Source organism: Suricata suricatta, chromosome 2 (genome assembly GCF_006229205.1).
Source record: "Suricata suricatta isolate VVHF042 chromosome 2, meerkat_22Aug2017_6uvM2_HiC, whole genome shotgun sequence".
In the NCBI taxonomy this organism is placed as follows: domain Eukaryota; kingdom Metazoa; phylum Chordata; class Mammalia; order Carnivora; family Herpestidae; genus Suricata; species Suricata suricatta.
Window position 1 is genome coordinate 10285776 of NC_043701.1, and position 26669 is coordinate 10312444.

Genomic DNA, 26669 nt, shown 5'->3' on the forward strand with positions numbered 1-26669 from the left:
TTCTTGGCTCAGCAACCTTATCTGCTCAATCTTCTTCTCCCATTTGTCACCATCTAATATCCTACGTATTTAGGATGTTTGTTTCTGTTACATCTTCCCTCATGGAAATGCAGACGTCACGTGGGCAGGTAACTGTGTGCATGTTTATTCCCTGTTATATTCCCAGCACCTCCAGAAATACTTGGCACATGGTGGACACAACATAAATATTTACTGAACGAATGAATGTGTGTGTATGTGGAAGAATCCTTTTTTAGCAAGCCTTTTTATCAAATATTGGTAAGTTCTATTAAGTAATCCACTTTAACAAGACTTATTCTACTGCTCCACTCTTGTCTCGTTATAATGGAAGACTTTTTGGCTCTGGCAGTACATGGAGCTATTTTTTTTAACATAAATACCTTTGGTGTTTCTCTTCTTTTTATGGGGCTGTGGAGGAGATGTGCGTTGTGTGTAATTAAAAATGGTATATGACATACCCTCTTTACATTTTATTAATTGGTGTTTTATTACTTCTGGGACCTGCTTCTTTTTCCAAAGTCTGAGTTACTTACAAAAGTTGAGGGCTACAAAATGAAAATACATAGAGATCGTCTCATAAGCCATTTCCAATGTGAACTTGACAGGAATACATCTTGCCAGCTTCCTTGAAGTAATACCAAAAGCAATACCGTTCAGTTCCAGCATCTGCTGTCTGGCCGACGCAATGCAAGATTTCTGTGACAGCTTTCTCTACCTTCTTGTCTGAGCCTGTCTACCTCAAAGCAATGTTGTAAACCAGAATTAGCAATTGTTATGAATCTCCAGAAAGTAACACCTGCACGCATATAGGCGACTTCAGCTATACTTGTCTGTCCACAGAAAACACATCTTGGTTTTTAATACATAACCAGATTGTTCTCTTGGTCAAGTTCTACTTATCCATGCAGGTTCTGGAACAAATGCTGTGCAAACTAAGTATCAGACGAGGAAGCAAGAGGAAGGAAAGTGTTCTGGGCATGGATTAGCCAGCTGGCTGTTTCCTAGATCATTTTGGAGAAGCCTTCAAAAGAGAAATTCACATCTCTGGTTTTCCTTCTTCTCTGAGCCCAGCAATCTTTTTTATAGTGCTGTGTAACAAGAGAAAATAGATACACCCAGTGCTTTGAAGTGACTCGGGAGATGTTGCTGTGGATATAAGAAGCTTCCTGCCTCAGCAGCTCTGGCAGCCCCGTCCATCCTGCCGCAGGAGCAGCATGCTTTTCTAGGCCCCGGGACAAGGGGTAAGTGTATCTGCTTACCAGGAATCTCAGTTGGATGACTCACTTGCCAGATGAAATTTCTTATTAACGCAGAGAATTGCAGATATGGTTGGTGTGATACTCATCTGCAGAAGGCATGCTGACCTCACGTGGAGAGGACTCTTTTATTTTGAATTACTGCATCGTCAAGATGCAGAAACTACAGACAGAGGAGGAAGAAACTCTACCTTGAGGACGTCTGTGAGAATACTGCACATAGAACAGAGTATTGTGCAAATACTCAGTAGATCCTAAAATCTCTCCTTACTCTGCAGATCCCTTAGCAAGAGCCGTGTGGCCATACCTACATGTATGTAGGTGTGTGACTGTCCACAATAATAATTATAACTGCATTTGTAAGAAATGGTTTGTATGTAGTCTACGTCATGACTGACAACTAATAGGCTGTTGGAGCTTATCCCGGGGATGTACATGTCAGATCAGTATGTTTTCGGTGGAAGTTAATGTAGTCCTCAGGAGAAGAGAAATGTATCCGTAGAAATACGTTCTTCTTTGTGTTAGATGACAGGGGTAGGTATCTCAGAAAGTTCCATTGAAGTCAGAGGGGAAGATGGGATTTGTATAGTATTCACTTCCCATTCTTCTCGTCTCTGAGTCACTGGAAGTAGAAACTGCGGCTCTGTCTCCATGACCATCCGCTTTCCCGGAGCAGCCGCACTCAGCACACAACGGTCGGCATGCTGGTCTGGAACCACAGGCAGCATGCCAAAAGCCTGACGGCTGCAGGAGAAGAAAGGGAATTCACTCCTTTCCTGGGCCCGTGATGTCCCTTTGCCTCTTAACATACATGTGAACATACGTAATCTCCCATATGAGCAGCTGGGGCAAGGTATTTGGGAACACATGGGAAATAGGAAGATCTGAATTCAGAGCACACTGGTTACATTTTAATTGTTTCCTTATCCATTTCTACCAGAGATTTTAGATGGTTATAAAATAGACCCCAAGTATTCTGATTTTTAATTTTTATTTATTTTTTAAATGTTTCTTTTTGAGAGAGAGACAGAGCACGAGTGGGGGAGGGGCAGAGAGAGGGGGGAGACACAGAAATGGAAGCAGGCTCCGTGTTCAAAGCTGTCAGCTCAGAGCCCCACGCCGGGCTTGAACTCATGAACTGCAAAATCATGACCTGAGCCAAAGTCAGTTGCTTAACCAACTGTGCCACCCAGGCACTCCATTATTCTGAGTTTTTAAAGCATTCATACAAATACAAGAAATTATCTCAGAAAGAGGAAATTATTACTGAACAAATGTTTGATCCTAGACGGCACTCCATTTAGTATGGATGCCCACGGATACGGAGTACACTTAACAAAATAGTAGACAGAAGCATCGCTTATGACAATCAGGTGAACCTGAGGATGACGAGGTGACCACCCCTCTGCGTACATGTATTAGGTAAAGCACACTTCCTCACTCAGCAAAAAATAAGCTTTAAGTAATTAACGTCATGATAGTAACAGCTTTAACATTCTCATCTGGCATTTTTAAATGATCGAATGCATATCTAGAAACCAGAGTCTTAATGACCAAGTGCAAAATTCGCAGTCAAAATGTTCTCTGTTCTCCCAGAAGGTGGAAAGGGGATAATTAACATAAACTATATTGCTCCGCATTGCAAAACCCAAGGCTTGCAGTTCGGTAAGCCTGATGGCCACCGATTACAAACTGGTCAGTATAACTTGAGGAGAGTTTATATGGCTCGACTTGGGGAAAAGAATACACGCAACGTACTGTGAACAACTAGATCTAATCCATCCGGATGTGGAAACGAAGAGTTTCATTTGTCACTGTGGACAAGAACATGCAGCCAAGACTTCTTTATTGCTGACGCAAAACAAGAAATAGCGTTGAGTAAAAATGAGTCCTGGTGATGCAAGAGAGGATAATTGCTATTAAGAAATGATTGCCAGTCAAAAATACTCACCTGCAAAGAACAAAGCATTCCTTTTTTTTTTTAAATTTTTAATTTTTGAGAGACAGAGCGTGAGCAGGGAAAGGGCAGTCAGAGAGGGAGACACAGAATCTGAAACAGGCTCCAGGCTCTGAGCTATCAGCACAGAGCCTGATGCGGGGCTTGACCCCACTAACTGTCAGATTATGACTTGAGCTGAAGTCACATGCTTAACCAACTGAGCCACTGAGGTGCCCCAAGACACTGGTCAGAAATGCTTTTTTGATTTATTTGCAAAAGGGTCTGGACAATTATCTGTCTCTTCTCACCTTGTTCAGTAGACGGAAATAACTACAGGAAGTAGGTACAGGTTCATATCCGAGTTTCCACAGAACGAGAAGAATGACTGTTCAGTGCTCTTTCAAATATTCACCTTCAGTAGGGAAACCGAATTCTTAGCCAGAGTGAAAAGTATCTGATCCATTTCGAATAGGGTGCTCAAGAATGCAGAGGGAATTTTTTTTCATTCATTGAGTGAGCAATCATTTGGCTTCTATGGTCAAAATTGATATTATGCAAATTGTAATAGCCTTTCAAACTCTACTTCCAAATAGCCAATTGTTTCTGAATATGATATAAACGATTTTGATTAAAAAAATTTTTTAAGTCTTTATTTTATTTTGAGAAAGAGAGACAGAGTGAGCAGGGGAGGGGCAGAGAGAGAGGGAGACACAGAATCTGAAGCAGGCTCCAGGCTCATGAGCTGTCAGCACAGAGTCCGATGCAGGGCTTGACCCCACAGACTATGAGATCATGACCTGAGCCAGAGTCGGACACTTAACCAACTGAGCCACCCAGGAGTCCCAACAATTTGATTTTTTATTTTACACTAAACACGAACTATGTTGAAGATACTGTGTGCTGTATTCTGGCTGTTCTAAACTGCAAGTAATCCATCTTTCCATTTCTCAGGACCCCTTAATTCAAAAGGAATACCTTACTTGGATACATTTTCCCTAGAAAAATCTTTGTATCCTGATAGTGTGAGAGGTTTGGCGACCATAATTAACTCCATTAGTTTTATAATATCCATGCATTTATTTATACAAACTGTGACTTTCTGTAATTATACTTACTCGTAAATATAGTCCTGAATCTTCAAAGAATTTAATTTTCATCAGAGATAATAGAATAAAATCATGTAAAAAATCCATCAGCGTGTTTGTTTATTCCATCCAGCTCTCCATGGTGCTTACTTCCTGATACAGAGAAATGTGAACACATGCAAATTAGCTCTTGCCATCCCTTGGTGTATTTACTTGGGAAGGAAAAATAACACGTTCCACATTTTTGTATATATCACAGTGTTATTTTGTTTGTGCAAAAACGATGCTTCATCCCCAGGGATCTCCCTGATAAGGCTTGAACCTATAGTCCATTTAATCAAGGAAATATTAGTACTCAGGACAGATCTGTAAGGGAAGACAGAACTATTACTAAAACCAGGCTCAAAATGTTTTAACTAATAAATTGCAAAGCCTTTTCCGAGGCCAGCCAAAACAGCATTGCATTACTCTGGGAATGAGCTTACTCATTGTCCTAGCCTCTCTCATGAGCAGGATACCTGAAATTAAAGGGCTTCGTACATCTTAATGACAGTCTGAGAGTAAACAAAGAAAAGTTCAAACCATATATGCACTAAGAGCTCTAAGGACAAGAACTGTTCACAGCAGTCGTGAGATTACATCTACAGTTAAATTGTGGTCAACATGGAGAGCCTTTAGTCTCTAGATAGGGAATCTGAATTTTGATCCACAGCTAATGATAATCCATTAGAGACTTTGGGATGGAAAGCCATCAGATAATTTAGAAAAATAGAATAATAGTTGTGTGTAAGCTGAATTAAAGGACAGAAATGACAGTGACAGTAATAATAGAACCAATTACAGGATGCTTTGAAAAATAGCTCTTTAGTCATTTTCCCCATCCAGAATTTGAGAAAGGAATAGGGCCATAAAAATAGACAAAGTGTATACTGGATAATGATTTGGTCTTGTTAGCCAAAGAGTTAACTGCGTGAGAATCGTAACCATTCAGCCTACAAAGGCTTGTTATATACATGCAGCCCTTCTATTAAGTATTGTAGGTTGAAAATGCGAACTGAATGAGGTGCAGTTTCTGACTGATAGTCAGCAGTCTTTGGAATAGTTGCTTTAGTTAAGCAGATTATCCTGATATGTTGTCAGCAGTGCCCTAGTTTAAGTCCTCTGGGACCCATGAGGAGTCTCTTGGGACTGAACCTTCTCCAGTGTCCAGTCTCCTTGGGCAAGACAGATTAGGGACTTGCCAGAGTGACGGGGAGCGTTCCTTTCTGGGTGAAGCTGCTAGGTTTGGGATGTCAAAGGGTAGACAATCCTGCAAGTACTAATCACACACACAAGCTAACAGAGAATGGATTGGTAGGGGGAGGAGGGACCACACACACATGCACACACACACACGCACATGCACAAACCTTCCTGGCAAGGGTCAGTCTCTCCTGGGCACCTCCACTGCTCACTTCTAGCTAGTGTGTCTTCCAGTCTGCAGGAGGTGGTTGGCGTCCCCTGTGCTGAGCTCTCCGAGGCACAGTTTGCCATGGTCAGTAAGCGTGTGGGCCGCCAGGGCTTTTCGGCTAAAACTCTTACCAGGGGATTATGGTTTATAGCAATCAGGAGTCTTATCATACATCCTTATCACTGCCTCCGTAGTTTTCCCCTCAAATTTAGACAAACTTGGATACATTGATCAATTTTCAGTGATATGAATATGTGCTTTTCTCCCTTTTTAAAAACTTCTCTAAAATGATATATTCTAAAACAAGTTTTATATAAACATGTTTATGACATTTCCTTTTTATTAATACATTTTTTAAGTTTATTTATTTTGAGAGAGAGTGTGTGCGAGCAGGAGAGGGGCAGAGAAAGAAAATCCCAACCAGGCTCCACACTGTCAATGCAGAACCTGATGTTGGGCTCGAACCCACAAATGGTGGGATCATGACCTGAGCCGAAATCAAGAATTGGACCCTTAACTGACTGAGCCACTCAGGTGCCTGATTTTTATGACATTTCTTAATAAAAACATATTCACAATTTGATAAAGTTGGAAAAATACTCTGTTCAGACATTTTTTAAGAAAGTGGAAGGCATCCTTTGAAACTGCTTACGCTAATGACACACTTTACCCTAAATTTTCTTAGACTTCTCATTTGTGAAAGGAAGACTCTGGCCATTGGAAGAGGCATTGTTTCTTTCTAACGCAAACAGTCTTACATTAGACTGTGACTCACTGAGTCTTATTGAAATTTAAACGGGATCCTGTAGCAGCCTTTGTACGAGCTGCCACTCAGTGAGGTGCATTCTCTTTGTGAGTCCAGGACTCCTAATAGCCTAAGAGCTGTGGTCTTTAATTTCCTTGGTGTCTCATGTACTTTTTATCCCCATCACTGAAATTTTTCTGTAGGCCTATGAAAACGTTTTGGCATTGCTGATTTTTGGGGGTCACTTTATTGTTTTCGCTCTGTCTTTATCCACCTTTCCCATCATGGCCTGTGTTGGGTTTTCCATCTTTAAAGTAGCAGACAACTGGACCAAAGAATCTCATCAAGCCTAACTGTAGTAAAATACAAATCTTCGAAACTTAACAGAAGCTTAAAATTCACCTCTAAATTTTTTGAGTCTCTAGAGTTTACTTTTGTTAAGTTGGCTATGCTAATATTATAATGGAGGGTAAACATAAGTCTTGGTTTACAAGGGGTGGTTTTGGTTCATGCTTGTATTCTTGGCGTAATTATTTTTATATTGTCCCCTTTTTGCATTCAACAGGGTCTCAGTTTGCGTGTTAAATTGTATGGACATCCTATGTATCAGGGAGAGCCATAAAGAAACTGTCCATTTGTGCAACTCTAGAATTCAATTTATGAAAATGAATGTAATTAAAATATGCTGACAGCCAGTGTCTCTGCTCTGGACTTCGTGTGTGCCGTATCTAAGACTTTTTCAGGACAAACGGGGAAAAACATAGCGTGTGTTTACTGAAAGATTTTTAATGCTATAAAGGGAAAATGACATTGCTTCTCCTTTTAGTTGTTCTCTACCCTTCAACCACTCTTATCATGATTCTATTAAGACAAATCATGCAAAGCTAAGGTTTTCATTTATTTTCTAAACAAAATAGACACGGTTATGACTTAACCTGTTACGGTGGAAGCCAGAGAACCTTATGTGGACTGTTAGAAGTGAGAGGAATCTGAAAAATATGTTAATGGATCTCATCTATCCCTTACGTTTATAGATGAGCCACTTACATCACAAGGAGGTTTTGTAACTTGTATGTGGTTACCTGGCTTTTAAAAGAACACACCACACTGTGGTCGGATCTCTAATATATTAGTCCAGGGTTTCATGGTTCCTTTTGCTAGACATGATTGCGTCTGAAAGGCCAAAGACAACCGTATTGTCACACCTTGCTAATCAGATTGTAACAACACTTGTTTAGAATTACAGCTGTTGGGTCCGTGGTACATCACAAGCAGTAGAAAACATATCAGCCTCTGAGGTCGGCTTTCATTCTTTAGGGAATATTAGGCATATTCAAAAACAAATGTCTGGCCCTAGACTTTGTATGCCCGCCCTAGCAGTGCCCTGTGAAGTTCATGGTCCACCCTCACTAAAACCCCCTATCTTCACAATGTCGTTATATTTAATGCCAGCACAATCTGAGCTTTTCCCTAAGGACGGCAATTTTCTGTTGTCTGTTGTGTTGTTTTGTTTCTCCCACTACTTTTTCTAGAATGTTCTCAGTTGTCTGTTGTTTTGTTTATTTTGTTTTGTTTCTCCCACTACTTTTTCTAGACTGGCCTCTGGAAGTAGAGGTAGGTGTGTCCTCACTGCTCTTTGCTGTTTCTAGATTTGTGCTGGCCAAAACTCTAACCACTAGTCACGTGAGTACTTGAAAGGTAGCTGATTCAAATTGAGATGTGTTATTAGTGTAAAATACATTCAGGATTTTGGAGATCAAGTATGGAAAAAAATGTAAAATATCTTGTTATTTTTACCAGCTTTTTTGAGATATAACTGACATAATAATGTTTAAGTTTAAGGTATACAACGTGATTTGACACACACAAGTGGTACCAAATGATTACTGTAATAGAGTTGGCTGACACCTCCATCACCCCACATAATTACCTTTCATTTTGTTTTGTTTTGAGTTTTTCGTATGATGAGAACCTTTAAGATTTACTCTCTGCGTAGCTGTGAAGTATATAATACAGTTTCGGTAACTTCAGTCACCATGCTGTACATTAGATCCCCAGAGCTTAACTCCTCTGTTAACTGTGACCAACAATCTTTATTTCCCCTGGCAACCATCACTGTAGTTGCTGTTTTTGTGAGGTAGGCTTTTTTTTTTAACATGTAAATGTTTATGTAAAAATACGTATAAATGAGATCATACAGGATTTGTCTTTCTGTGTCTCACTTCATTTAATATAATGCTTTTGCAGTCCATCCACGTAGTTCTTACTGGTAGGATTTCCTTTTTTCTCATGGCTGAATAATACTCCAGTATGTGTGCGCGTACGCATCTTCATTCATTGGATACTTAGTTGTTTCTTTATCTTAGCAATTGTGAATAATTCTTCAAGGAACATAGGAATGCAGATCTGTCTTCAAGATCCTGATTTCATTCTTTTTAGATGTATAACGAGAACTAATTTACATTTCTCTGATGATTAGGGATGGAGGGCATCTCTTCTTGTATGTACCTGTTGGCCATGTGAATGTCTTCTTTAGAAAATGGCCAGCCAGCTCCTCTGCCCATTTTTTAATCAGGTTTTTGTTGTTGTTGTTGTTATTGAATTATATGAGTCTCTTATATATTTTGGATATTAATTTCTCATCAGATAAGATGATTTGCAAATGTTTTCTTCTGTAAGTTGCCTTTTTCTCTTGTGGATTATTTTGCTGTGTAGAAGTTATTTAGTTTGATGTAGCCCCACTTATTTTTGCTTTTGATGCTTGTGCTTTTAGTGGCATACCTAAAACCGGGGTGACAAGACCAATGTCAAGGGTCTTTTTTCCTGTGTTTTCTTCTAGAGATTTTATAGGTTCAGAGGTTCAAGTCTTATGTTTAAGTCTTCAGTTTATTTTGAGTTAATTTTTGTGAGAGGTAAAGATAAGGATTCAATTTTATTCTTCTGCCTTGTTTAGTTTTCCTAACACCTCTGTGTTTTATTTATTTTTGAGAGAGTGCAAGCAGGAGAGGGGCAGAGAGAGAGGACAGAGGATCTGAAGTGGGCTGTGTGCTGATGTGGTGAGCCCAATGTGGGGCTCGAACTCACAAACTGTGAGATCATGACCTGAGCAAAAGTCAGACCTCAACTGACTGAGCCACCCACGTGCCCCCTCATTGTTTTTAATACAGATTACACCTTACAGTCATATTTTAGATATATCGCATTAAAATCTATTTTCAAATTAATTTTACCTCTTTTTAAAAAAAAACTTTAAAAAATGTAGCTACTAGAACATTAACAATTGCCTGTGTGTCTCCCCTTATATTCACGTTGGACAGTGCTGTTGTATTCCATTCCTCTTTTGCCCTAAACACTCTAGTTCTCAACCTCATGGCATCGAATTGTATCACTCCCATTATTCATTGCTCTGGTCTTCATGGTGACAGTCCTGGTCACTTCTCTTCATGTCTTGATCAGGTAAACATCTAGGTCACCAGTATTTTTTCAACAATATTGTCTTAATTCATGTTAAATTCCGTATATACTTAAACAGGTCTTCCAGTATACCAGTCTCGTTTCCTTAAATGTATCCCCTCTGATTACCTTACTTTTTTCACTATGAACACAGCTGCATTTAGTCAATAGCAAAGTTTTATGAACCCTCCCTCGTGTGTATTTTGTGTGTTTGACTGCCTTTCTTGTCTGGACTCCAGCCCCTCTTCTGACTCCCCCAGCCCTGTGATCCGTTCATTGGTCATGCTCTTTTATTATCCTTCCATCCTATGTCAGCCCTTCATTTATTCAAAAAATATTTACTGGACATTTTTTATGTACCATGCTTCATTTTGAGTCATAGAGATAGAAAATCTCTGCCATCATGTTCCTTTTAGCCTTCTTGGCATGAGAAATAATAGGATAGACTAAATTAGTAAGATATTTAGCCTGGTGTTGGGTAATAAGTTGCCAAGGAGAAAATTTAAGTCAGGAAATGGGGTATGAACCATTGGCATGGCCATGGGGAGTTTTTAAGTACATGGCTAATGAAGAAAGTAAATGAGTAGCTGAGTGAGTATCTGAGGCTAATGCATTGTAGGCAGAAAAACACTCCAAATGCAAAGTCCTTGAAGCTGTAGGGACTCTGGTGTATTCCAGAAACCGGAAGGGGGAAAGAAGAATGGCTGGAGAAGAGACAAGGAAGGGAAGAGAAGTAGAAGGTGAGGTCAGAGAGGTCCCTGGATATCAAGCAGGACATGGCTTTATGGATCCTAATATATAATATTGTAAAACCATTGGAAGATTTTGAGCATAAGAATGTCGTCCTCTGACACTGGAGGCTGTGTAGTATTTCGAGGGCGATCTGATGGTGGCTTACACCCTCTGACGGTTTTGGTGGCTTGAGCCATACTTGTGATGAGGTTGTGAGCATTGAGGAGAAATTCTGGCCACATATTGACGTTTGGAAATTCATGGATCAGGTCATTCCTCTGCTCAAAATAGCTTCCCATTTAATGCCAGTAAAAGTCAGGGACTTAACAATGGCTTAACAAGTCTCTACTAATCTAACACTTAATTTTACTCTGATTTCTCCTACTAATTTCTCATTTAATTTTAGCAGATACCCTCCTGATACTGTTTGAAAATGCCTGGGGCCATATCACTGCTTCGGGGCCTTAATGAAGTGGGCTGTCTGGAGAATCCTGCCTCGGCACCGTGCACGGGGCCACCCACCCTCTTCCGCTCTTTTTTGGGTCTTTGTGCCACTCTTATGACTTCTGCAACGTAGTTCGCCCTCGCTCCTATTTGAAGTTGAAGCACCCTCCAACCTGTCAGTTTTGATCTCCCTTCTCCTACTCTGTCATTCTCCAATCTTAGCACTTACCACCATTTCATATCCTAACTATCAGACTTATTTTGTATGTCTGTCAGTTGTGCATTAGCCTCCATTTGAATGGGAACTCCATGAAGGCACGGGTTTTTGTTTCCTTACTGATAATGTCCTGAATGTTTAGTATAGTACCTAACACATGGAAAATGATGAATGAATATTACCAGAAGTAGCAAATATGAAGTAAGTTACTGTTTTCAAAAGCTGAAGACTACTTGAACCCTTGCTAAGTAGGAAAGTACCATTTTAGAGGAGTTGATGACATTAACTCAGACGCATTAGCTTTTCCCCTCTTTGGTTTTTTATTCAGTTTCTTCCTGAAGCTTTAATATGCTTAAGGGAAGCTCGGTAATTACTTGTCTAATCTGTCGCAAACACTGTGGCTGGCATCTGGGATACGCGTGCCTCCTCTAGAAGGAGAGATACTCCAGTATATCACCAGTTATAATGAAGTGCACTGGGTGTGTCGGGAAGAATAATTATGTTACTGGAGTTCAGAGTTTTGATGATCAATCTGATGCAGACACAGAGAAGCATGTGGAATTGAAAGGTTGTTATATCTGCGGGTCCTAGAGGGGGGCAGGGCGTGCCATGGTGGTGGTGGTGGGGCGCATGGGAGGAGTGTCCAGTGAGCAGGCCCAACCAAACAGGGCCGGGAGCCAGAAGATGGAGCAAGGCCCCATGAGAAGTTCCTTCCTGGGGGTCAGGGATGGGTACACAAGCAAAAGCGTGAGTCGATTCCATTGGCGTCGTGTTTCAGTGTCACTAGGTCACCGTCAGGGGAGGGCACACGGGGAACTTGTGACGGGGACCAGCCTTATCACCCTGTGCACCTGGTTGCCGGGGCCAGGTCTCACAGACCATCTTGTGAGGATGTTGGGGCCTCAGGAAATTAAAAGTTTTAAAAATTTACAATACACTGGGTGGTCCTAGAAATAAAGGCACACGGCTTTGGATCCACAGAGAAAGGCACCCTGGCAGCCTGTAAAGGGTCCATTTCGGGCTGAATGCTTTCCCAGTGGCACCGTAATCTTAGACCTCAAGACCTAAATTTGGCCTTGGAAAACCCATGTAAATGTGCAGGGCTGGTGTGTCTGTCTCCTTCTTGTCTCTGAATATCAGCTGTCCTGCTTCCAGACAGAGCCAGCACCGCCCCCCACACCCCACCCTGCATGCCGCCTGCATTGAACCTCTAATGTTTTTAATCAGTCTTGCTAAATGCTTCCTGTAGGGAGAATGAGTACTGGTGAGAAGTAATCTTGCAGCTTCTTTATTCTGCAAAATTCAATCACTGATCTACAGATACTGCTTATTCATCATCATACCCTAGTGTAGAAGATGGGGATTAAATTTCAGCCTTAAAGGTTATGGGATCCCTCAAGGCTTAGAGTATGGTAATGAAAAACTAAGAACCTAAAAAAAGGGATTCCCGAATCTGCGTCGTGAGTGAACTCTCCCTAGGCCTTGCTTCTGATGTGAATTCAGGATTATGTGCCTAGGCGGGCGCCATGTGCTTTTTACTGGAGCCTCCACGCTCACATGTAACTTCTTCTCAGGTCTTTTTCTTCAGTTTCAAGCAAATTCTCTTTAGGTTTTTGAGGTCATATGTGATTTCTGGGCCTTTCTGCACTAGTCTTACTTACTAGTATGTAAGTGCTAATGAAGCTTCCTAGTTACAATTAGAAGCCATTGACTAGACTCGATACTCTCCTTGGCAGGTCTACGCCTGGCACTTACCAGTAACCCCCTCCCTCTGAAGATGAGCACATGTCCCTGTCTTTGCCTTTGTATTCAGAGTAATACAGGTCCCCAGGATGCATGGTCTTCCTGGACCCCAAATCTATAACTCTTTGAGTTCTTGAAAGATCTCCAAAACTTGTATTAGGTCCTACACACATGTGATATGCCTGTCTTAAAATATTCTAATTTGGACATGAAGCCATCTTATCTAAAGTAAAAATTCCTGTTCTTCCTATGCTCCAATAAAGTCAGAAGTAGCAAATTCATTTCAAAAGTCTTGGTTCTTCTATGTAATTTTCCCCTTGTGCTTTTCTGGGACCCCATTCTGATTTATAGAGTCTCACAGTCGGCAGGTAATCTGTTTCTTCCTTACATGCATGTGTCCTTTCTTACAGTGTCTCCACGTACTCCTCCATCAGACAACTCGCTGTCTTGTGTCAGACACTGTTCAGAGTCCCGGGGTGGGGGCTGTAACAGTGGGACCAGAGGGTCACAGCCTTCGGCTTCATGGGCTTTATATCATGTACTGTTCCTCTGAGAGCTGTACAGGTCATATTGGCGCTTGGTTCACATACTGTTCTTTTAAAATCATGGTGTCTTGGGCCTTGGCCACCTACTGGCCCAGTCAGTTGAGTGTCCAACTCTTGATTTTTGGCTCAGGTCATAATCTTATGTTCGTGAGTTTGAGCCGCACTTCAGTCTCTGCACTGACAGCACAGAGTCTGCTTGGGGTGTTCTCTCTCTCTCTGCCTTTCTCCCTCCCTCCCTCCCTGCCCTTCCCTTGCTCACATGTGCTCTTTCTCGAAATAAATAAACCTTAAAATAAATAAATAAAAGTTAAGTCATGGCATCTTTCTGGACTAAATGTTATTTAAGCCTTTCTCTCATGAACTATTTTAAAAATACTCCCAATTAAAAAAAAATATGCTTATTTGTTTTGAGAGAGATAGGGTGTGTGAGCAGGGGAGGGATAGAGAGAGGGAGACAGAAAATCTGAAGCAGGCTCCAGGCTCTGAGCTGTCAGCACAGAACTCAACTCGATGCTTAAACCCATGAACCGTGAGATCATGACCTGAGCCTGAAGTCGGACGCTTAACCAACTGAGCCACCCAGGCACCCCCAAACACTCCCTATTTTTAAACAGTTTCTATTTTACTCCAGATAGAGTGATTATTACAGTCAGCTTTTATTGCTTATAAGATTTTCTTATAATATTTTAATTAAGCTCTTTACTACTTCCACTTGCATGGTGAATATACCCACTTTGACTATGTTGACGCATTATGAGATCAGGATGACCAGAAGAAGGGAAGCGGGGTCAGGGGAGGGGGCCATGCCCCTGCTCTGTTCTCCTGGAGCCCGTGGCATGCTGCCCTATGTGGAAGGTCACTCCACCCCTGTCATTCCCTGCAGCCCATCTTTACCTTTAGTCTTGTGTGGAAGGAAAGCAGCACAGTAATTTTATGTATAAATATCCTGCAAATATATTTTCAACAACAGGGAAACATTTAAGTAAATTATACTTTAGTTACAGGAAATGCTGTCTTGAAAATGTTAAGTGAAAAAATACCAGCAAACTACAGGTGACAATAACAGAAATGTTCATATAACTGTAATGATGCCAAAAATAATAAAGGCAATAGAAGAGTAGCTAATGTCTTTATTTATTTATTTTTAAAGTATATTCATTTATTTTGAGAGAGAGCGAGGAAGAGAGAGAATCCCAAGCAGGCTCTGTGCTGACGGTGCAGAGCTCGACACGAGGCTCAATCCCATGAACCGTGAGATCATGACCTGCGCTGAGATCAAGACTAGGACACTCAGCTGACTGAGCTGTGCAGGTGCCGCAGTAGCTAACATTTTTTAAGCAATCACTACGTCACGAACATGTCCTAAATGCTTTACAGTTAATTCTTAAACCCCACAACACCCTTATCAATTGGCAAATACTATCCAACTTTCACATGTGAGCATCAGAATGAATACTGAGAGTTTAGGCAATGTTGCTAGGTTCGGTAAAATGATGATGCCTGCCCTCAAGATAGTCGAATCCTGGGGCGCCTGGTGGCTCATTCGGTTAAGCGTCCGGCTTCGGCTCAGGGTATCATCTCATGATCCGTGGGTTTGAGCCCCACATTCAGGCTGGCAGCACAGAGCCTGGAGCCTGCTTTGAATTCTGTGTCTCTCTCTCTCTCTGCTCCTCCCCCGTTCATGCTTTGTCTCTCTCTGTCTCTCAAAAATAAATAAAAGTTAAAAAAAAATAGTTGAATCCTAATGGTGTGACAAACCTATGAAACAGGCGTGGTATATATCACATGTGCTACCAAAGACACCCACAGGTCCGCAGCGGGAAACCAGAGAAGATACCAAATGGAAGGAACACACGAACAGAGCTGTAAAGAAAGTTGCCCAGTTTTCCAGGTGAATAGGCAGATGGGAAAAACATACAAGACTTGGTCTCAGAATGTGACTGCCACTCACCAATTATGTGACCTTAAACATGTGGCTTTAATTGCTTCATCTGAACCACAGAAATGATACCTACCACATCTTGATGGCTTATCAACTGAAACACAGTAGTGAGACTTCTTTTTTTAGTTATTAGATGCTATTTAGTTATTGAAAATTCTTTAAATATGTGACTCTCCCTTTTGCTTTGCCTTGCTTAGGTAGATGTAATTGTGACCTTGGGCGGTCTCGGTGGACGTTTTGACCAGATCATGGCATCTGTGAACACCCTCTTCCAAGCGACGAGCATCACTCCCGTGCCAATTATCGTGATCCAAGAGGAATCTCTCATCTACTTGCTCCAGGCGGTAAGTGAATAATAAATATAACGTCAGCACGTTGCTTCCACAAAACTTCTAACATTTAAGTAGACTAGGATAAAACATGAGCCTAGCGTGTGTCTTCCAATTTGACACACAAGCAAAGTTGGCCATGTTTGCTTCATTTTATTATGCCCTGAAAAAAAATCACATAACTTTTAATTAAATTGCCTAAGAATTAAATTTAGCCTTCTTGCATTTTGAGCCGCTGAGTGTGAATCCCGCTTGAGAAACACCTCAACAGAGGAAGGACAAGGCTCGGCAGATATTTCAAATGGAATTCTCATGTATTTTCAGTGCTGGATTTGATTTTGTTAAGTGCTAAAAAAAAAAAAAATCTTTAGCTTTTACACTTCATAAATTGCCTGCTTATTAATTTCATTACTTCAGAATAAATTTCTAAAGATCAGTGTCATTCACTTCACTCGATGAATGTCAAGGAAATTGTCTATCAATACAGTACTTAGAACAGAATTTTTATGAAATTAAACCAGTTTTATAAGGTTGATCAGTGGGTTCCTCTAGAAAAAAAATCATTTGGTAACATTTATAAAAGAAAGTAGACAGTGGTTTTGCTTTTCTGCCTCTCATTGTCATGTCCTGCCTACATCTGCTGTCCACCGTCCATAGCGTGTCATTACCTAGAAATTGTTGTTTAGTTAATATAGTGGGTACAATGCACGCTCTCTGTTGTTCACACAGCTTTGCGTGTTTTTTTGTGTGCTTGTTTGTTTTTCTGGCTCTTTGTATTGCCTACCTTTGTTGTTTTCTGGAAAACTTCCTAAGAGATGTGAAAAGGGTGCTGAAGAATTCAGTTTTCAAACTTCATACTTTCCATGGATTTAGTCAACAGTTATGGAGTGCCTGCTATCTTTTTTTAACCTTTATTTTTGAGACACAGAGAGCACAAGCAGGGGAGGGGCAGAGAGAGAGGGAGATGCAGAATCTGAAGCAGGCTGCAGGCTCTGGGCTGTCAGCACAGAGCCTGACACGGGGCACGAACCCACAAACCATGAGATCGTGACCTGAGCTGAAGTTGGCCGCTTAAACGACTCAGCCACCCAGGTGCCCCTGGAGTGCCTGCTGTTTATTGCAGTGCTAGGCAGTTGAGGATTAAAAGAAAATACTAACATGATCTTTGCTCTCTAGCATGTGTCCAATGAAGAAGTCATTTGTAAAAACATGGCATAAAACACTGTTAAAAGATTGGTACATAAACAAGATGAAAGATTATAAAATTTGATCATACGTGTAGTAAGGGAAGTCCACCTAGAGGCACTCACATTTTATTCACTGTGTTAGTTCAACAAATATTTTTTGGGTACCTGCTCTGTGCTGGGCACTTACCTGGCGATAATGCAGCCACCTATAGAGACAAAAATCCCTTGTTTTTGTGGAACATACATGCACTCGAGGTTACAGTGCAGCAGAATCCTTGAGAATGAGTGGATGTTTGCAATGGGAGATGATGAGAAGATCACATAAGGCAGAAAGGAGCCACTAAAGAAAGATGGAGGCCTGAGGTACATTGTAGGATCTGCAGGAAATTCTGTGCAGCAGTGGGGAAAATGCCAGGAGATGACACTAAAAACTACTTTGATCGTGAAGAGCTTTGAGTTCTTCACAGTAGAGTGTGGACTTTTTTGCTCGCGGTTATGGGAAGTCATTAATATATTTCACTTAGTGATCTGAACTGAGCTGATATGCTTCTTAGATTTCTAATTGTATGTTTGTTAAATACCTATATTTCCTAACAGTTTCTGAAGGGTGAAACTTTCTACCATTATGAGTCACTGAGTTTTATTACAGTATACTCTACTCATGATATGAGTGCTAAAGTAGTCAACCGTAACTTGGCTGAATGTAGATATTCTAGTTAATAGATTACTAGTTACTTGAAGCTATAGTAAAAGTAAAAAGCAAATTAAAAGGTAAAATTGGAAGATTAACTGATATAAAAAGCCAGATCTGAAAAATGACTTTTGCTTTTAAGAGCTTTTCAGTGGTTTTGGTGTTCCCTACAATCACTGTAATGTGTCTAATGGTGGGCTTCAGCTTGGGATTCATTGGATCACTCCCATCTGCAGATTGCTGTGTGTCCTCCACTGGGGAAGCTCTCAGCCCTTATTTTTTCAATATTGTCTCTGCACGATTCTCCTCCCTTCCTCTGTAACTCTGGTTAACTGCATATATGATGCTCTAACTGCATCATCTCTAAACTCCTCTTTCATATTTTCTATGCCTTCTATGCCTCCTCTTGGGCCTTCACTCTGAAGCTCCTCACCTCTACTCCATGTCACTCTTCTCCTTCGGCCAAGTCTGTTTTGCTGCTAAAACCATCGACGGACATTAAAATTCCTGCCACAGGTCCTCTGCTCACTTCTTCAAGATTCTTTCTTAAAACGTAATTTTCATACTTATTTATGGTCAAGAATAATTGTAATACCTGCAGTTCTTTATAAGCCCGCTGTCTTTTATATTCATGTGTTCTGTAAACTCGATTCCTTCTGTGTGTTGTGATTTTTGATCATGACCTTATATTTCTGGGAACTTGACTTGTGGGAATTATTTTGAATTTGAGTTAAAAGCGAGTCCCAGGAGCATTTAGAGCAGACTCCTAACCTGGTTATTTACAGGCATTAACAACTTAGAACGTCTTGCTGGAGATCTTTTTGTCCATCTAGGTGTTGTGGATTCTGAAGGCAGTTTGGCTAGGAGTTTGACTTCGGGTTACAAGTGCTCAGGGGGACTTGCCCCCTCCGCTAGAGTGCCTCGGTTTGGTCAGGTGCCGGAGCCCAGCTCCAGTGGGCCTAGGGTTCCTGAAGGATGGACAGTGTCTGTGAGAGCCTCGAGTTTCTTTCTGATCACCAGCCAGACATCTCTGTCTGTCTGTTTTGGTGTTTTTTTTTTTTTTGGTCAAGTGATTAACGTGACATCAGAAAATAGAATTTTTTACAGTGGCTAATTCTTTGTGATAAGATGCTTTTTTTTTTTTTTTAAGTGAAAGTGGACAGAAACAGGTTTTATAGAAGTATTTTTGTAGCACCATCCCATTCATTCTTGGCATCAGTCCCCCAGAACAAGAAAGTAACAAACTTATCTTATTTTGTATGGGCTGGTTTTTTGGCCAATATTTATTGACTTTGTTTTTAATTAACAAGTTATAACCAAGTCATGTAACGTACTTACAGTGAGGTTGAGTAAATCTTATAACCAAGAGAATAACAGGATGTTTTTAGTAAAAACCAGGATAACATACATATTATTTAAATTAGTAATGCTAAGATTAAAACATAGGTTGACTTATATATAGATAGGTGAGAAGTTATTTTCTTTGGCTCATAAACCACAAGAGAAAGAATGTTTGTTAACAAATTGCTTGAGAAAGCCCTTTCTTGGATGTAGTACAATGGGGGCCCTTGCCCCTGGGTTTCCATATTCTTATCCATCTCATAACTGAAGTCAGTACAAGGGAGGGTATTTGTAGAATGTGGACCTTGGGAAGGGACTATGTTCTGTTCTTGTTTTCTATTTCTAATCTCCAAAGTAGGCTCCTTTTCTCCAGGCCAGACTTAAATGCAACTATTAACGTTTTTAACCCCTTCATAATCTATGTCTTGGGTCTGCAAGGCTCAGTAGAAGAGCCTTTTAGCGAACATCTACAGCGCTTTGACCTGAAATCTCTTATGTAGGGGCAGGAATATGTTTTTCCTCTGGGGTAGCTGTGTGGAGAATATCGGTCTGATTTGGAACGCTGTCAGGCCCAATTAATGACAACAGGCTTATTTTCAACATGAACAGTAGTAGCAGAAGGAGATACCAGTTTCACCTCTCATGGCTGTGCAAACGTCTGCCATTTCCTCGCTGTGACCATGCCATCCAGCAAGGCTGGTGCGGCCCCCAGCAGTCGGGCAGTTTCCCTAGTGGTCCAGTGGGACTGTTACTTATATTCATCTCACAGTGGGAATCCCTGCCTCATCTGGTGCACTCTCCTTCCACACTCCCGACTTGGACAGGCCTTGGGCTTTGTCTCCCGATGACTTTCTGAACTTGGATGTCTTGGAAATGAAAGGTCAAGTTCATTTGCTTTAGGAAACACCAAATATTTCAAAGATGAAAGTTAGACTTGGTTTTCTTTTTTCAGTCCAACCTTAGTTTTTGGCTGACATTGAAGATAATAGGAGAATGGAGACATGTTATGGGAGCTGTGTATTTGACCAGTGTTTTGGTGCTGTGCTTTGCTAAGAGAACTCATCTGTGTGTGTTTTTTTTTAATATTTATCTTAGAGAGAGAGAGACTGAGTGTGAGTGGGGGAAGGGCAGAGAGAGAGAGAGGGAGACACAGACTCTGAACCAGGCTCCAGGCGCTGAGCTGTCAGCATAGAGCCCAACACAGGACTTGAACTCACAGACCATGAGATCATGCCCTGAGCCAAAGTCGTGTGCTTAACTGATTGAGCCACCCAGGTGCCCCTCATCTATGTCTATTAAGTGGCTAGGATAGCCCTAGACCATGGGACTAAAATGGGATTTTTTTTTGATCTTTATAAAAAAAGCCACTCCAACCCCCAAATCATCTTAGCATTTCTATAATAATCTACGTGTGAGACTCTGGAGACTATTCTATAAATAATTAAGCATTCTTCATGGGTTAGAATCTTTTTGGTCTTTGGGGACCTACCTGCACGTCCAGGAGCAATTGCCCTAAGGTTGTAGAGGTTGGTGCAGCCTGAAGTCTTCCATCCACATTCTCTTTTCAGTCCCTTTTCTGGGACTCATTTTGGTTACTACAAATTGAATTTTAAAATAAGGAGACAACAGTGTAGTTCCAGATCTATATAAATATGGGCAAGTGTTTGCAATTTTTTAGCTGGTTGATTTTTAAATACATAATGTCTTTTATGTTGTGACATATCTCACTTGCTCTGGGTCACAAGTGTCATCATGAGTGAAAGCCTCCATAGGGAGCATTTACTTTGAAGGATGGTTCTGCCTGCCATTTTTAAATAGAAAATTAAAAATGGAATGCATAATGGCTCCTCCCTTAGAAGTAAGCATTCCTCTCTTCCTTCCAAAAATATCTTCTTAAAAAGGCATTATGACCTTTTATGAGCAGGAGGTTTTATGAAATCAGTGAGAGACATTTTCTACCTGGAACACCACTGAGATCAAGTGCTCGCTAGACTCTCTCCCTTATGAAGACAGCAAGGCACCCGCAGCCTGTTTGTCATGCCGGCCGTGCAGTGTGCGTGGTTCCGGGTTTCTCAGACACACTTTCTCATTTTCTGGTCCCGTGCTTCTCGGGAGTACAGAAACATTAGCTTCTGTACACTGAGCATAAATTATCTTTTATCTTCAAGTTTTATGGCAGTTGGTAATACAAGTTAATAGGATTTATGACCAAGAAATGAGATGTCCAAGAGTTAATAAGGCGTGCCTTTTACATTATCCTAAACCGTGTTCGGTGATTCCTAGTCAGGATTCCAGCATCTGATGCCGGGGAATGGTGTTACAGAGCAGACTTCTAAATATGTCGTAAATATTTCTTCCTCGTGGTCTCAGTCATGTTTACTGCTGCTGGCTTTTTTCTCCCACTAGAACAATTACTTGCTGTTTAAATTTCTGACGTTTTACACATTAGACATTTGCAGTGCTGGTAATGAAGGCGATAGGGATCTGTTCAGAGACTGACGGCAGCCGGGGATCGGTGATGTGGATTTGCAGTGCAGGGCGCTTTCTGCTGAGGACCTGAGGGTGTGGGTCGTCCGCCCACATGTACGCGTGTCCAGGATCATCTCCTCAGTGTCAACACCAGAGACGTGACTCTCAGAATTTAAACTATATTCTGTATACAAACTATAGGAGCAGAGAACCATTAAATATTAGTGTAAATAGTATAAAACCTTCAAGATCATTTTATGGATGAGTAATCGCAAGGACTTAAAGTCATCTGTTCAAGGTCACGCAGAGCGTTTCTTTGAAGGAGAATTGATGCTGGAAATGCATCTCAGGCAGCGGGGTCTGAAGAGGACCGCCAGGCTTCTCCTTCCTCAGGCTGGGCTGCCGAGTGGAGCCCGGAGGCAGAGTGCTAGCACCCAGTCTTCCTCTGCTTAACACCCGCCTAAGCTTGCTTCTCAGGGGAAGTCCTGCCGCTCAGTGTCTGACCTCAGCACCCTTCAGCGTCCCGCTGTGTCCTTGCAGTCCTCACTCGTGTTCTCTGGCCTGTCTGCTCTGCGGCGGCCGGCGGCAGCTCGGAATGCGTACAGAGACCCGCTTCTTCCCCCTGCATTTTCCTCTTCCCATCGCTTCAAACCTTGCCTGGCTCTCTAGGGCCCATTCTCTCCTTCTCTTGCTTTCTCTTCCCCGGGCTTTCCCTCCTCCTCCTTTTCCACACTGTTTAACATTATAAACCAAAAACCTATCCTGTTTAGAACACTGGGTTAGCCTAGGTATGTCATTACAAAAACATGACATTTTAATGCATAATAAGACAAAATTCTAGAGCTGTACGCTTCTCATTTTTCTGAGTGCCCTAATGTATTCTTTAGATTGCCATAGAAATATTTCCTCTGTGGTTTTATCCATGTTTAGTTAAACTAATTTTATGAAGGTAAGAAGTAAAACCACACATTCATAAAGAGTTTTGCAGGTATTGTGCCCTGTTTTGTTGATTTATAGCATAGAATATTTCAACATCAAACGTTCTTCAAACACCATTTAGGCAGTAGATGTGGTGGTAGGCCCTGAGAATGTGGAAATAAAACCCATTGCTTCTCTTCTTCTCACAGTTCAGAAAAGCCAGCAGTATAAATTGCAAAATTCAGAAATCTGCTAGAAGCAAACACTGAGTTAAAAAAAATTAATATGTTGGGGTCACCTGGGTGGCTCAGTGGTTTAAGCATCCAACTGTTGATTTCAGCTCAGGTCATGATCTCACGGTCATGATGTCAAGCCCTGCATCCAGCTCTGCGCTGGGCATGCAGCCTGCTTTTAAGATTCTCATCTCCCTCTGCCCCTCCTCCTCCAAAAATCATTTTTTTTAATTGAAAAAAAAAAGGGAAACACTGCTGTGGGAATGGCATGGGAGAAGAATCTCATCCATACTGGGGACAAGTTGATCACGTAGATAGTTTTCCAGAGAGATACTATCTGATGAATAGTTAGGCAGAGAGGTGAATAAAGAGATCAATGGCATGTGCAAGGCAGCCTGAGAGAACTGGCATATTTGGGGGAACACTGCTCTGCTGGATCCTGGGGATACAGGAGATGCAGCTAGAGATAAGAAAAAGGTCTTGTGTGCATTCTCAAGAGGATAGTCTTTTATGTTGATGGCGAAGCTCAGGTATTAAGCACTTTTATTAGGGGAATGGCATTAGATTGCGATTTAGAAAGTTTAATTTGGTAGCAATATGGAGGATATGTTGGTTAGGGAAGGGATGGAAGCCATTGAACTCTTTGAAACCCAAAGCAGATATGGTGCATAAATCAACTTTGCTCATGGGAGTTTCTTGGGATTTGTGGTCAAAGGCCTTCTTTGGAGGAACACAGAGAGAGGAATCAATGTAATGACTAGGATTCTGGATTAGGCAACTGGCTGCTGGCTGTCTTTGAAATCGAGAATATGAGAAGAACAGGTGAAGATGGGAAGTTGGTCAACTGACTTGGGGACATAAGGAGACTTTGTCTTTGAAACTGTCTAGAAGTGCCTTAATATAGATATATGGATAACTATAGATTACATCTCCTTCAGGCAGTTCTCTCTTCCTCCCTGTGTGTGTATGATTCGACTCAGTTTACACACACACACACACGCACACACACACACACACATATATATATATAGCCTGGCCTAGTGATATACCTTGAGAATCATCAGCCTATACATCATAATTAAAAGCTCAGGAGTGCACCCTTCCACCCTGGAAGAAGGTATGGGTGAAAAGAGCAATGACAGAACCCTAGAGAATAGAACACCTTAAAGGAAAAGAAAGGAGAACTGAACGAGTGATGCCACTGAGATCAAGATGGTTTGGAGTTCCAAGAGACCAGGGAATGAGCACCTGAGGAATTAAGAATATAAAAGATATAATAAGTTTGGCGGCTAAGAAGAAAACTTAATCAGGCAGGTTTCATGGGAAAATATAGCTAGAAGCCAGATTACCCTGAGTTGATTATTAAGCGGGAAGGCAGGTAGGGATACATTGCTCTTGCATTGTTTACCCTTCTTCACTGTTCACACAGAGCAGGTGGGTTTGGGGGACTAACCTGGGAACTAATGATGGCTTATAAAATTATTCTGGTGAGGCCTTTTCCAAGTGAAACAGAACCAGAACATGCACGTCGGGGACTATACCTTTGTCTTTTGGTGTGAGCCAGGAGGCTGTCTGAGATGGCTCTCACACTGCTGGGCCCCGATTCTCTCAGCTATGCTGGTGAAGTACTTTTCAACCTACTTCAGCCCCATCTTCCCTTCCTGGCCTGTGTGCAGGTCCACAGTCTTGGGGGGCCCTTCCCTCCTCCTCTGTGTGGGCACCTAGATCTGAGCCCAAGAGGTAAGGTTTGGTTCGACCTCTCAGTGTCCCTCTTTCTGGTCTGTCATCTCTGTGTTCTACAGCTTAGGGAAACTGACCACAATCACTGTGTTCCTGTGCCAAATACGATCTTTAAGTCACTCTCTTAAAAGCCCTCCTCAAATTTTCTGACTCCTACACAGAATTTCCAAGTAAGCCTTCCTGCACTCCCCTTATCTGGATCACTTTCATTGCTTTTTAAAGACCTTTTTCTCCTATAGGCCCTAAACAGTCTATCCATAAAACAAAATTTACTAAGTTACAACTTCTCTCCTTTTCTAATAAACTTTGAAAAATTTACAATTGCGTATTTATGATCAAAGATGAGATAATGCTCACACCTGGTTCATCTGATGCTAGCCAAATCCAAACACATAGGAAGTTCAGATGATTTGAACGTGCCACTCCCATTATCAAAAGTTTTCATAATCACCTCTTCTTATAAAAATACACGTGGCTGGGTGTTCCAGGCTGTGACTGAGTCCACTTACTTCCCTGTTGACACGGGCTTTCTTCCTGGTGCGCCGCAAGCTCATTTGGGGGAATGATTGCTGCTTTGAGGGGCGACAGGTGCGTCTCTGCCCTTGAGCAAAGAGACGAGGCTGATGGTGGCAGGGGTGGGGGGTTGCAAGGCAGCCGGGACGTGGTGAGGTCACAAAGGGAATGGCGTGAAGTAACAGCCCGGTGCCCAGACAGCGTACACGGTCTTTGACCTTCTGGTAGTGGTTCACTCTGGGGCGTGGGGTGAGGGAGGTTATAGAAAGATGCCCTTCAGCAACAACCTGTGGTTGAGCCCTCAGTGATTCCAAAGGAGCACGGGAGAAAATTGCAAATTCAATCTCCGCGGAAACTGTTTAAAAACTTACTTGAACATTGGCCTTTTCATTTTCAACCATGGGTGACAGAGAGTCGGTTTTGGAGACTTGATGCAATCGTAAGGGTGTGGCGTGCAGGTAACACAATGGAAAAGACCGCGTCAGCGTTTGTCTGAGCTCTGTCGTCGTGATTTATCATAATCCAGTTGTAGGGAAGTAATGGGATATTGGACGCCAGGCGTCCTGGTTTCCTGTATCTCCCCTTCCACCGTCCTCTGTGGCAAGGACACAGTACACGGTGTCATGTATACTTAGTTCAATTAAGCGTTGCCTCAGCATCTTCCTTTGATTGAAAACAAAAGGTTGCCAATGCGGTATCAATGAACTGTGAAGCGATTTGAGTGTTACCAGCAGGGAAATGAAATGAGCCTCTGGGAGGAAGATCGGCACGAGTGAAAGTTTCTGTATAGAGGGCTTTGTACAGCTCCAGCTGGCTTGTATTACTTCTTATCCAATTAAGATTTTATCCCCCTGAATTTGGAAGCCTTTTGATCTTGTTTGTTCCAAAAGTGATCAAAACTGAAAGTGAAGAAAAAGTGGAAAACGTATCCAAATAAAGTTCAGCTTGGAGTGCTGGGATTTGAGGGGACTTATTTAAACTGGATCTTGCAGTCTTCCAAGGAATGGTGTAAGCTGCTTTGCCCCTTACACAAACACGTGCACGTGCGCGCGCGCGCATACACACACACACACACACACACACACTCTGCATGTAACATACATGTGCGTGCATAGATACCAAGAATCTCAGCACTTCTAAGCTGATTTTACTGAGAGGAAGGAAAGTAAGTGTTCTATCAGGTCAGCTGGCCAGGATTTATTTTTATTTTTTTTCTTTTCTCTCTCAGTCTCTCCCTCCCTCTCCCTCTCTCCCTGTCTCTCAAACCACTATTCTATGTATTTGTCTTTTAAAAGTTCCACTTAGTCTTTCATAACTTTGTCATGATCAGAATTCTATTTGACTTAGATGTGTATGGAATGGTTTAACAGTGAAATATATAAAAATACATCAGAGTCAGAAACCAAGTTAGCAAAGCGGAGTATAACCTAGGATGATATTTAGAGAGTGTTAAACTTACTTTGATGGAGAATAGGACTCACGATGGCCCAGTCCCATATTGTCTCCTGAAGCAGACTGAGAGACTACTAATGTGATACTGCGTAGCTTAGGATAATCTAAGTGTCGAAGACATACTGACTGTTACTGTACCACTAAAATCTCTAGAGAGCCACGTGTGAGTTATAAAATCGCCTGTGTTCCTAAAAGTTTGGAAAATTATGTTTTATTAATATCTA

General features: G+C 41.6%; 1 protein-coding gene across 7 annotated transcripts in view; it reads left to right on the forward strand.

Moving 5' to 3' along the window:
• Nucleotides 1–26669, forward strand: part of TPK1 (thiamin pyrophosphokinase 1) — a 327322-nt gene that overhangs the window by 187491 nt on the left and 113162 nt on the right. For all 7 annotated transcript variants that reach the window (XM_029922057.1, XM_029922047.1, XM_029922063.1 and 4 more), the window contains exon 6: nt 15770–15916. In XM_029922057.1, the coding sequence (XP_029777917.1) occupies nt 15770–15916 (147 nt within the window). The remainder of the gene's footprint in view (nt 1–15769; nt 15917–26669) is intronic.